This window comes from Cotesia glomerata, linkage group LG10, assembly GCF_020080835.1.
Source record: "Cotesia glomerata isolate CgM1 linkage group LG10, MPM_Cglom_v2.3, whole genome shotgun sequence".
Classification (NCBI taxonomy): Eukaryota; Metazoa; Arthropoda; class Insecta; order Hymenoptera; family Braconidae; genus Cotesia; species Cotesia glomerata.
In genome coordinates, this window is record NC_058167.1 from 878,120 (window position 1) to 892,013 (window position 13,894).

Here is a 13,894-nt window from a genome sequence, read left to right on the forward strand (position 1 = left end):
ATGAGTCGTAAGTAAAATAACAAAAACTTTTTATTAAATATAATTAAGAAGGTGCAATCAGTTGCAATGTATACAATTCAAGATTTAATTGAGATGTTACTTGTTTCAAAACTAAAACTTTCTTCAATTAATTTCAACTTTTCATTCTATAATAATAATAATAATAATAAAAATATTTTTTATTATATTTTGTGTATAATTAATCTTATAAAAATTACCATCCACTGTTTTGTCGACTTTCAAGTCAATAAAAAGAGCTATTGATGATAAACCTCTCATTAAACTTTCTTTTTAACTATATTTTAATACTTTTTACCGTTTTCCGAACAGTAAGTTCAATAATTTAAACAACCTCAGGTATATTATTTCCCGTTGTAAAATCCTGTGTAATATTTTGTGATAAAGAATTCTTGTTCTATCGGCAAGATGATTGTACCTTTTGCAGATAATATAGAACATATACTATCTTAACTATCTTACAGTGAGCCAATAAGGTAGAAATTTTTAATACAATAGTTGATATTGAAGATATACATTTCTTTTAGAGGTTGAACTTTTTTTTTTTTTTTTTCTCACTTTTACTCGCACAAGAGTCTGAGATATTTTGTTGCATGCATATAAAAAGTATAAAAAATACAATGTTATATAAATACGGATAAAAAATATTTTTTTTTTGGTAAAGGATAAAAAAAAATGAAATATATTTTTTGAGTAAATCCTGTAAAGCTTTAACTTATTCCAGGAGTAGGATTCGATGTTTTATAATAGCATTGTTGGCACTAAACTTTTTAAAATGCAGCTCTACAGATCCAGTAGCATCCGGCTTACAGAAATCTGCAGAAATCCGAACAAGATTTGACGGGATAAAAAAAAAATATAAAGAAATTTTAGTAAAAAGATGAAACGAATGCAATAAAACAAAAAAAAAAAAAAAATTAATCTCGACAATAAATAAATTTTATTTTATGATTTTGGATAATATTTTCTCAGACAAATCATAATTTTAAATAAATAATAAATAAAAAAATTTTTAAATTGTTATAATTAATCAAAAGATTTATATACACATATATAGATAATTTTTTTTTTTTTCCACGTTCATCAATTGATGTCAGTGAGTGAATTATTATCAAATATATCAACTATTTATTTTTTTTAGGCAATTGATAAAAAGAAGAATTTTATTGTTAATCGCTGTCAGTAATGGGTGATAACGTCAGTGTGGTAGGATAAAAAATAGGTAAATTTAATTAAACGTAAAATACAACTACAGTTAAATTAATTGGTATATTTGTATTAAAGTGTTACACAAAGATTTAAATCCGTTTGTGAAGATGTATTAATGTATTAATGCCTAGCCGGCAGATAACGTTAGTAAGTCTCTATATATATGTATGGTAAACCGGGCCATATAATCCAATCATTAAAAGCGATTCGGAAGTGATAACAGTGTATTATATAGTCTTGGTAACTCTCGACAATCTACTAGATTATTATTTCCTCTCTCAGTATAGTAATCATCGTTCACAATGACACTGGATCGCATTGAATCACCAAAGGTAATTTAATTTAAAAAAAAGAAATAAAAAAAAAAAAGTAAATTTATTTGAAATATAAATAAATACAGATATTTGATTACCGGTGATTAAATTAATCAATAAACAAAGTTATTTTATTTTATCATGAGTAAAATCAACGCAGTAGATCCATTAACGTGATTTGAAAGTCCACCTGTGTTGGTAGCTGGTAACTGGTAACTGGTAACTGGTAACTGGTAACTGGTAGCTGGTGGGTATATCCCTTGGGCTTTTGTACTAGTCGAAAACCATTAAATTGTCCGTAACTGCGATGCTTGCTAAATACACTTGTGTTTAAACTCAATACATGTACATTTATAGTGGTAGTAGTAGTGATAGTGGGTGATGGTGTTAAATTCACGACGACACATCGACATATTGCCGTATCCTCATCCTCATTCTCATCCCCATTCTGATCCTTGTCCTCTTTCAGTTGGTAGATGGTGGGTGGGTGGGTGGGTGTTTGGCTAGCTGGCTATGCTGTCTAGCTGGCTGGCTGGCGTTTAAACCGCGGCAATTTTGTCAGCCGTGATTTCGTTTTCAATGGGGAAAAACCACCAACCGATAGAAACTCTGCTTGTATCCCTTTCTATTTTATTTTATTTTCCTTGATTTTGTACTGTTCGGACGTTTTACGAAAAATAGCCAACCGATAAGACAAACGTTTATTTCTCGGAAATCACTTCAAATACTACTTCTCTTACCAGTATCGTTCTACAGTATATATTTCAATCAATCAATCAATCAATCTATATTGTATATTTTTTCTCAGCGAATTTTGCTTTTCTCTATTTATTTTGTTAACTTTGAGATAAATTTTTTTATATTTTATTGACGTGATTACTACTTGTGCAAAGTGCTCAGACAAATCTACAGACTAGATAAGATTATATATATATATATATATTTATTTGAATAACAATTATATAATAATAATGATAATAATATTTGTTGCAGGCTAAGAAAAAGTTATCGCTGGGAGTTGGCGGTGCATTTGTTGAACTATCAGCAGAACGCACTGGTTGGGCTAACAAAACAGAGTTTATTTTATCTTGCATTGGGTATGCCATTGGAATTGGAAATGTTTGGCGATTTCCCTTCTTTGTTTACCGTAATGGCAGAGGTTAGTTTGATTACTCAAAACATAGATCTGCATCTGCATCTGCATTTACATCATTGATTTATTTTTTTTATTTAAAAACTATTTATGAATTGATATATATTCAAATAATTAAGTATATACTCTTTGATCTTATACCTATAAATAAACACTTTAATGATTTAACCAAATAATATTATCAATCACTCAATCAGTGTTTATTTATAAATAATAATAATAATATAATTTAAAGAACAGTAAACCTCGTATCGGATTTATAGGATATAGGATGTAGGATATAGGAGTTTGAGGGGCTGTTGGAAGTTGAGTTGACACGCCCAGCGTTTGGCCTTTTCACCTCAAACTAATTCTCCTATACTATAGTTTCTCTTCTTCACCGGTTCAACGTGTCATACGCCAGTACGCTGTTGGTCATTTGATCCTCCTTCTCTTCTATTCTCTTATATATCCTTCTTTTTATTTTATTTTATATTATATATCATCTATAGACGTATGTTATCTACTACACTCTTAGTCTTTGATCCTCATCCATTTGATAATGCCATTGTTGTTGTTAACAACACTTTATTTTAAATAATATATTTATTGTGTTATGTAGGCGCATTTCTGATAGCATTTATATTGATGCTGATAACAATGGGCCTGCCAATCTTCTTCATGGAGCTCTGCATTGGTCAGTACACAGGAGTAGGTCCAATGGAAGCTTACCGTCGTATGTCACCAGCATTCGGGGGTCTCGGGATTTGCACCCTCGTGGTAATTGGATTAGTAACTGTCTATTATATGGTGATAATAGCTTGGACACTGTTTTACACTTTTGCCTCATTTTCAAGTAAACTCGCTTGGGCATACTGTGACAATGGCTTCAATACTGAAAGTAAGTTTGTTATTACTATTATTATTATTATTCCCTTAACATTTCACATCCTTATCCTTATCCTCTCAACCAAATTTCCACTCATTATTATTGTTATTATTTTTATATAATTGAGAAAACAATAGTATTTACGGTTGAAAACCAAATTTAAAAATATAGTAATAGAGGTGGTACAGGTGCTTACAGTGATCATCATCAGTCACCCACTAAAATACACATAAACCCTTTGAGGCGCGTTAACTTTTAAATATATAGATACATGTAGAGTAAGAAAAACAGGAGGAGAAACCCTGAGGGTAGATATATACTCGCGTCGTTACATCTTCTCCTCTGGTTGTCTGGTTGTCTGGTTGTCTCGTTGTCTCGTTGTCTACTTGTCTACTTGTCTACTTCTATATACCTGTAGATCCGCACGGTACCGTAAGATTAAACTACGATAATATTTATCCAAGCACTCTCTCGCTTACTTGAGGGAAAGGAAAGGAAAGCTAAAGGTGATGCTGGTGGATATGATCACAACCAGTACCAGTACCAGCACCAGCACCAGCACCAGCACCAGCACACCGTCTGCGTCTTATCGTTGTTATTAAAACCACCGGCTTCAGAGCCGGCACTTTTCGCGTTTACGAGTATTAAAATTTAAAATGTTTATCGCTTCTATTATTTTCTTTTCTTTTCTTATTTAAATAATAATATATTATATTGAAAATTAATAATATATCAATTAAGCTAATTAATGGTAATTTGAGAAAAGGGGTGTTTGTTGAAAGAGAATGAGCTAATGAGTATGATGATATATCAGAGGAGGATCTCTATCATCTCTTGTATAGTAGTAGTCTAGTAGTATAGCTTATAGAAACTAACGAGGAGCAAAACGCCAGTACCAGTGGAAACCTGTAGAATAACCACAAAGCCGAGTCATTAAGTCATGTGTAGTACCTACCATAGATAGTAAGTAGTGTTAGCAGGTTTATATATATATATATATATATATATATATATATATATATATATGATGCGTAAAGTACAGCTAGTATTATGATACTACATCAAACGGCTGACCGGATGTAATTTATCCGCATTGTTGGTTAAACTGTAGCCTTGAAACCTACTTATCGTCTAGTCTAAAGGGCCTCTCAAAAAGCCCAACAACTAGCTCGCAACCTGAGAGCTAAAAGCTGAAAGCTAAATCTGCAATCCACTTTCCCTTTATATAGAGGGAATATATATATATAGATCTAGTGATCCTTCTTTTGTACTCTCCCACTGACTAGGATAGAAACAAACAAGCTGGGCCATCAAAACACACCACCCAACAATCTAACCATCCAACGATCCTATCAGCTACCTAACTACCTTCAGGCGTTACCCTGCTTCTCTCGGTAAATTTACCCGGTACAGTATGTACGGTAATCGTTAGACCATAGCCAATATCATCGTCCGTGTAAGACGAGTAACACCACACCAACAATATTATCGTATCCCAGTGACAAATTATTGTCTATTCATATATAATAATATTTTAGATTTATTTTTTTTATTTTTTTCTAGATTGTTACAGTGGATTGGAAGATAAACAGTGTCAGGATACTAATTCAACTACAATATTTTTTAATAAAACGTGCCAATTAATAACAAAAGTTTGCTATAATTTTGGATATGATAAAGGAAACAAAAGTTACTGCTTTAACGAGACACACCAAAAACCAATTCGTAAATTGTACGACAGTGTACTCTCATCTGAGGAATATTTTAGGTAAATGATTGATAGATTAAAATTAATATTGTCGATGATATATATCTTGTACTATAGAAAATAATATATGTGAAATGAGAAATGAGAAATGAGAAATGAGAGCGGATAATTATTAAGTGAATAATTAACAGAGAGTGTCTTACTGTCTTACTGTCTTGGGATTATTTTGGACGTATCTAATGATAGAATCCGTTGGTTGTAGCGATTACGTACTCGGAATACGAGGCGCTACTTGGGATAATTGGGGCGGCATAAGATGGGAGCTCTTGGGTTGTCTCACCCTTGCCTGGATTATTTGTTACCTCTGTTTAATAAGAGGCGTTCAATCCGTCGGGAAGATTGTATACTTTACTGCATTGTTTCCGTACTTTGTATTGATCGCACTTCTAATTCGAGGTACAAATTATATAATTACAATATTTTTATTTATTTAATAACAATAATAATAATAATTGATTTTTTTTAAGGTTTAACTCTTGATGGTGCTGAATATGGTATAAAATGGTTTATCACACCGGTCTGGCCAACACTGTTTGATGCAAAAGTTTGGGGTGATGCTGCATCACAAATCTTCTATTCCCTGGGCATTGGTTGCGGATCTCTGATCACGATATCGAGCTTCAGTACGTTTTCGAATAATTGCCACAGGTTTGTACCCTAAATTCAGTCAACAGTGACGGTATCAATCCGTACCCGCGTACCGGGTAACTTCCAATCGCTTTCAGTCAATCACTATTTATTTACAAGTAAACAGTAGTTGTTATACATATATACTATATTACCTATATTACCTATATTACCTATTCCGTGTGTTCCTAGATGTTAAGAGTATTGGTATACTCCCAGTACTCTACATATATCTAATATACATATGACACATCTATCCTACTCCCATGTAATAAATATAAGTCATTTTTATCAAATTCTTTAATCTTTATCCCATCTATTCATCTTTCAATATTTATATTTAATGATATTTCCTTTATAAATCTTTAACAGACTTTCATTTCACCAAACTTGATATATCTTTCTCAATTATAAATTATTGATTTTTGTTTTTCTATTTATATCAAACCACTCAAGTAGGACAGTAGACAGGACAGATTTAACTTTATTTTAATAATACAGTAATTTTATTATTATTATTTTTTTTTGACATGTCTGATGTATATTTATTTTTTCATAAAAAATATACAATAGTAGTTTGTCATATTTTGACAGAATTTGTCAAACTTTAATCAATTCATGAATTATTATTTTACTTTTATAAGTTGTGGTGACATTTTTTTCACTCCATGAAATTTAAAATAAATAGAATTATTTATATATGAAAAAATGCAGAAAATTGGATAATTTAAAAATAATTATTGGATTAATAAAAAAAAAAAAATAAAATATTAAAAGATAAAATCAATGTTGATAAATGTGAAAAGCTGTTTTAAATAGTTATTGAAGTTGGGTAGAGTGAATTGATGTTAAAATGTAAGATACTTTGTATGAATAAAGTTTAGTCGTAGGTCCCAGTACTCAGTTCTCAGTTCTCAGTTGTTAAGTCCCAGGGCTTGAGTTTAGTAAACAGGTACGTGACATAGTCTGACAGGAGTAAGAACTAACTTTGATCATTCACCAGCTTCTCTATACCTTTTCTGGTGTAGCAAGTACAAACGGTTTGAGCTCGTGAGATCGTTGGCGACGTTCCTGATAAAATGCCGCATGAGACGATATATCTCTAGAGATTCGTCCTTATCCATCTACACATATACACATATACACTAACACAAATATAAATGACAGTCAATATATATCTATATATCTATATATGTAAGGGTTCATAATGTACAACATACTTTCAATCATTATCCACATTTAATATGTTGTTTTTATTATTATCATTGCTATAATTTATTACAAAACGTATAGAATTGCGTATTATTGAAAGGTACACACAGCTCAGCATCAGCAGCAACTCAAAAACCCGTTGAGGTGTGTTATCATCACAAATGCCACTCAATGTCAAAAATATATATTTTATTAACTCGAGATATATAGATATATTTTTTTTTAAAATCCTCCTCAAACCCACTGATATTTATATTTATACACATCTATGGATTATTTTTATTTGTATTTCGTTATTTGTCATATTCGCGTATCAGTATCATCAACTCATGATACTGACGATTAAATTCACCACGAATTTTGTATCATTGATGTGTACTGGGAAATTTTATGTACACATAAATCCATAAATATACAGAGATCTATATCGAGAGAAACTGGGACTGGACTGGGAAGAGTGTAAGGGGGAAAGAGAATTGATGTTGATTGAAAGCCTGAAATTTTCTCCCGAATACGCGTTTGCTGTTTGTTAACAGATAGATAGGTACCTACCAAACGAACGAATCGTTTTTTTTTTTTTTTTCTCTTCTTCTAAATTATTGAAATCACAACGATCCATTTACCACTATTTTAGTATTTATTTATAGTTATTATTATTATTATTATTTAAATGAAATATTATTTGATAAATCAGATATTGATAACTTTCAAGTAAATGGTTAAATGGTATAAATTTAAAACACTTACGATTCAGTTGGTTATTATTATCTATACTGAGAGGTGGTGGTTGCTCGAGGCTTTCAATCTGAGTAAGCTCATTTTTTTTTATACTTTAAATATTCTTTAAATTTTCTTACCCTGATACTTACAATAGAAATAAAAAATGGATAATAAATTTTTAACAGGACTAAAAACGGTGATTTAAAGTTTAATAATAAAAATAATGAATAATATTATTTTTTACAGAGACGCGATATTTATAACATTTACAAATTTATTCACCTCAATATTTGCGGGGATTGTTATATTTTCAATAATGGGATATTTGGCAAAACAAATGGATTTACCATTGGAGGATGTAGTTAAGAGTGGGCCAGCTTTAGCATTCATAGCCTATCCAGAAGCAGTTGTACGAATGCCACTCTCAAATCTCTGGGCTATTTTATTTTTTTTTATGCTGTTTATTCTCGGTCTTGGCAGCCAGGTAATTAAATTAACCTAGTTAACAATTATTATAATTACTAATTATATGAATAATTAAATTACCGGCAAGCAATTAGTTAAATTAACATCTGAGCAGAGAGTACGAAAACTTAATATTTTTCTTTTTTTCATTTTCACTTTTTCTTTGTGTTTTATTAATCTTTGTATAGACAGAATAAATATTTATTCTATTCTATGCCCGAGAATATTTTCAAAGCTTACATACATACATACAATGCTTTATTTTATTTTATTTTTTTCGAGTCTCTCAGTATTTTATTATTTTTTCCGCCTGCTCTTTTTTAAACCCATTCAACTCCGTCTGGTCGTCATTCTGTCAGAGCGTTGATAGTGGTGGTGGTGGTGGTGGTGGTGGTGTTGGTCGTGGTGTAGTCAAAAGAAAAAAGGAGCTTAGGGGGTGTGTATTGCTATACTTCTATACTGCCGCGGGTGTGCATGCTCTGGTTATATTGAAACAACGCGCGTGCATGCATTAAGCTTGCTGGAGAGTCCACTACTACCAACATACTGCTATCTAATATATGTATAACTAACAGCTGGTACACAGCTAGATTCAGCATAACACCCTACCTACAACAGATCTCCACTAACATCAACACGGGTCACGAACCACCACTAATATCCTCGTAACTCTCTTTTATACATATATATATAAATGCACACTCTCGGCTTATACCTACTATTCTCTCTTTTTTTTTTTTCCTGATTGTTTACTCGTCCCAGTTATTCAGATGGCGATAAATACACCGATACGTGTGTTTAAATTTAAGGGATTGTCATCACAATTTATTATCATTATAAATAACAAAAAGAAGAAGAAAAAAAACAAATGTATCAATCTGAGTAGAATAATTATTGACCGCGCGCGCGTTGAGTTTAATTAATGTTTTGACTCGCGATTGGTTTACCGCAAGTATATAAAATTTTACGTATAAAATTAAAGCTTATATTTTATACCAAGTAAATGAGTTACTCAAATAAATTGTGAATAAAACGTTTAGTTCACAATTAATAAATGCAAGACTAATAATAGATGTTGCACCAAGTAAAAACCATGAGGTTGAGTTTAACTTTAATTTATTTAAAGTAAAGAAATGCGACTGTGCGCTACAAAGTATGTAAGAATAACTAACTTAGAGAAAATACAAAAATTATTACAAGGAGAGTAAAAACTAGGCGTTACAATTACAAGTAGAATAAATTAGGGGTAGGAATATTTGGCAACGAATAGTTGACCAGGAAATAATTTGGAGGCGGGATAATTGCCAGCTATGCAGTTTGGAAAAATAAGCAGGAAAGGGAATACGGATGCTAAGATTTTTACCTGGATGGGCGATACGTTTACAAAAATATTTCTAAACTTAGTTAGCAATAAAAAGATTAAAAATACGAAATTTACCAAAAGTAAAAACCCAAAGTAATATAACCCAGGTATCAAATTTATGACCATAAGCAGATTAAAAACTATTTAAGAAAATATCCCAAAAATTACCATTAAAAATTCATTTTCTATTCTAAATCTAGAAAATAACTAAAATATAAAGGAGCAAAAAAAATTGTTTAGACTGCTATTGCAATACCTAGGCTGGGAAATTTACAGCCATAAATAAAATTAAACAAATGAATAAATCTTTTTTTTTTTTTTAGATAACATGAAATACTTAAAAATACGGGTTTGAATTTAAAATAAAATATAGTATTTATATTATTTACCGATTTAAATAATCATTTTCGAATATACAAATAAAAAAAATATGAAATTATTTAATTAATTTAAAATTTTCTAATAAAACTAATCGTACGACGGAACAATTAAAGTATATGATCAAAGAGAATAGAAGGGAGAATTGATAGAAGTTGTATTTTGGTATTGCCGTCAATGCAATACCAATACCAATCACTTGGTATAGACGTTTAACGTGTAATGGCTGTTTACAAACATCAATCACAGTTTGCAGGGGTTCAAGCGATAAACACCGCTATTCTCGATATACGACCAAGTTTACGAAAACACGAGAGCTTGGTGATACTTGTAATATGCGTATGTGGATGGATTTTGGCATTACCAATGATATTCGACGGTGGAGTATATCTTAATACGCTGATGGATTGGAATACAGCGTCCTGGGCAATACTGTTAATTGGATTACTGGAGGTCGCTGTACCAGCTTGGTGTTACGGGTGTAACAAATTCTTGGACAATATTGCCGAAATGGACATGCCATTTGGGAGGTTTATACGAGGATACTGGTGGCTCAGCTGGACTTTCCTCGCTCCTATTACCTGCCTTGTAAGTACTTAATATATATATATATATATACTACATACTCTATTACATATACTGTTACCCAAAATTTTCAATCAACTCTAATATACATATGTTTAACATAATATTATCCGTCAATCAATTCATTAGCTACTACATCCGTTATCCTATATCCTAAAATATCTACTATACACTATATAATAATAGTAATCTATTCAACTATAATCACTATCACAAATATTCTATTAAATATTAATTAATGAACCATCATACATATTTTTTATAAAATTTTAAATTTTAAACCTTTATTTTTAAATATAATAAAATTATTTATCAGGGTGTATTTGGTTATCAAATGTACATATTTACACCAGTCTACTATGGTAAATATGTTTTTCCGGATTGGGCAAATCTGATAGGGATTTTTATTGGTTTGTCAACACTGGTGCCACTTCCTCTTTATTTCATTTATTGTCTTTACAAAGGACCCGTAAGCAATTTCATTATTTTTATTTATAATAGTTATTGTTGCAGTTAATTTAATAATAGTTTTTTTTTTTTCTCCCAGCGAAATTGCAATTTATTCAGATTAACAGAGAGGTGGGGACCATCAAAAAAAACATCATGGTAGTTGTAAAATATACAGCAGTCAAAATTAAGAAAAATAATAATCAATCAAAAAAAAAAAAAAAAAAAAATTGACGAAGCTAAAAAGCTAATAATTTTTTTTTGCCAATATACTTAAAACGTGAGACTCGGAAAAAGCAATAGATCTTGTGTTTCGTTATACGGTATGTACGACGATGGCATTCCCCTTTGAACTTGTATTTCTTGTAGAGACTTTTTTTTTCTCAGTTTTTCTCAGCTCTTAGTCCTCCTATCCTCAACAATACTAAAAAAACCCTCGGTTACATTCTAACCCCTAAATTGCTGGCATTTATTTAGAGTTCAAGGGTAATAAATTGCATGAGTGTGCTGGTTAAGATTCCTTATCTCACAGACCTTGTTGATTATTTTTATTATTTTTTCGTACAACGATAATATAACGATCTCTAATTTATGTTAACTAGTTATTTTCTTTACACTATTTATAAATTTACACTTTAAAATACTTCAAGTATTTTTTATAAACTTCTGTCTATAAAATAAGTTTATATATATATATATTTTCTTCTACAAAACTTTCTAGAAATAATTAATTAAATACAAATAATGTTAATTAAGTAAATAATAATAATAACAATAATAAATAAACGTATAAATACTGGGAATATAATTATATAAATTGTGATACTGGTAGATTATTATGACGATAATCCATGATGTATTATCGTAAAGATTATTACACTGTTTAAATGAATAAAGTATTTGTGCAGATGAATAAATTTTATCAATCATTTATTTAATATATTAATATAAATTGAGATTATTAATTATAACAATCTACACATGTGTATTTATATTAGTTAAAAAACTCAATAATATACATTTATTATAAACTTCAGGATATAAATATAATAGTTTAATAATAATAATTATTATTATTATTATTAGAGTTAATTGAAAATACATAGATATGGAATAATCGGAATTTAATTATTATTATTATTATTAGTATTACGTAAAAATAAAGTAAAAAGTTTCTCGACGTGAATGTCGACGTCTGACAGAAAATAGATTCGACTACTTTTAGTTACCAACCATCATACTATATATTATTTCAGTTAACTAAAATTAATAACTCTCTTTAAAGTATTTAAGTGATTTTAGTTTAAAGCCCTCGTAAAAAACTTTATTACTTTTATTATCAATTACCAGAGAGTAATGTTAATTTAAAAAAATTTAATTATTTTTTTATGAAATGAGAGACGAATGTACCTCGAATAATCCTCTTGGATCTAAATCATTCATACAAAATTCATATCTACTCTATTATCCCAAACGAGTGGTTTCATATACCAATCCTTTACTCCTTAAAACTTAAAAATACTAATAAAGACAATAAATTAATCAGAGTAATAAATAATTTAATTAATAATTAGGTGTCTTACAAGTTTTGCTTCTCTTGTTCTTCTTCTTTTACTCCTCAAAGGTATAAAATTAATTTTATACCTTTTATTACAGTCACGCTGGTTCAATTAGTTTCTCCCTCTTTTACCGTATAACGAATTTTATTTTTCTTTTAACTTTCTTTTTCATCATCTCTTTGCAATAATGCGGGTTTATTTGTAAAAATAATAATAATTATTATTATTATTCTTGTCGTTTGGATTCAATAAATTATTCTTCTTAATTCTAGATAAATAAAATTAAAAAAAAAAAAAAAGTTTAATTATAAACAAGGAGTTTAATTAATTCTGTTGAAAAAGTAAATAAAAGGGGAAAAATATTTCAGAAAGACATTGGTAATTGTTTTCCCATCGATAAAAGTATATTTAAGTTGTTTAATTGAAATTCTTTTAGGTAATCCAAATTAAATACATAAATCTAACAACCATAATTGATTTTACCAATAAAAATTTGTTTATTATTTTAATTTTGTTAGTAAATAGTATATTTATTTTGGAAAGTATAGAAGAATGTTTTGACTAAATTTATAATTATATTATTGTAGACTTAGAGAATTTAAGAATTTATGAAGCTGGTGAAACTGGGAGTAGCACTGACTACTGTTATGTTGGGGGATGTCTCGCAGTGGCTTCCGTAACAAGACTAATTAAACAACCACGCCAAAACATATAGACATATAGAGGTATATATAAACTGGGCATAGTTGCGGACTTTAGTTTAATTTTAGAATACTGTATACAGTATATACAGTATATATACAGACCAGAGAATCAAATGGTTTATGTGAATAGCTAACTACAACTCAACAACACCCATACATATATATTATATTGAATTAAATTACTACTCTACGCATTGCAATACTACTACTCACACACTTAATGCACACGATAAATTTTTTTACCCTATTTTTAATTAACAAAAATTACGGTACTAAAACAAAAAATATATATCTATAATAATATAAATAAAAAATGATAATTTGTTTAATCGACCAATAGATAATAAATAGATAAATAAAATGTTTACTTTCAGTAGTTCTATATATATATACTCTCATACCAGTAAATAAATCAATAAACAGTGAATTTATTTGAGTTGTGAGTAAACATGAGATACGGTTGAGCAAATAGATTAAATAAAATAATAATATTTTTTTAAATTA

At 29.5% G+C, this 13,894-nt stretch overlaps 1 protein-coding gene across 1 annotated transcript; it reads left to right on the top strand.

Annotated features, from left to right (window-relative positions):
• Positions 1–1,199: 1,199 nt before the first annotated feature.
• Positions 1,200–11,318, top strand: LOC123272569 (sodium- and chloride-dependent glycine transporter 2-like). The gene is made up of 10 exons (XM_044739444.1): positions 1,200–1,559; positions 2,535–2,700; positions 3,296–3,574; positions 5,126–5,330; positions 5,533–5,726; positions 5,798–5,978; positions 8,136–8,373; positions 10,345–10,683; positions 10,997–11,149; positions 11,228–11,318. The coding sequence occupies exons 1-10, from the start codon at positions 1,530–1,532 to the stop codon at positions 11,288–11,290; spliced, it is 1,848 nt and encodes a 615-aa protein (XP_044595379.1). The 5' UTR covers positions 1,200–1,529; the 3' UTR covers positions 11,291–11,318.
• Positions 11,319–13,894: the final 2,576 nt, after the last annotated feature.

Coding starts and splice junctions, on each gene's coding strand:
- LOC123272569 (XM_044739444.1), top strand. CDS start 1,530: ATGACACTGGATCGCATTGAATCACCAAAG. Junction 5,979..8,135: donor TTTTCGAATAATTGCCACAG/GTTTGTACCCTA, acceptor TATTTTTTACAG/AGACGCGATATTTATAACAT. Junction 8,374..10,344: donor TTCTCGGTCTTGGCAGCCAG/GTAATTAAATTA, acceptor CATCAATCACAG/TTTGCAGGGGTTCAAGCGAT.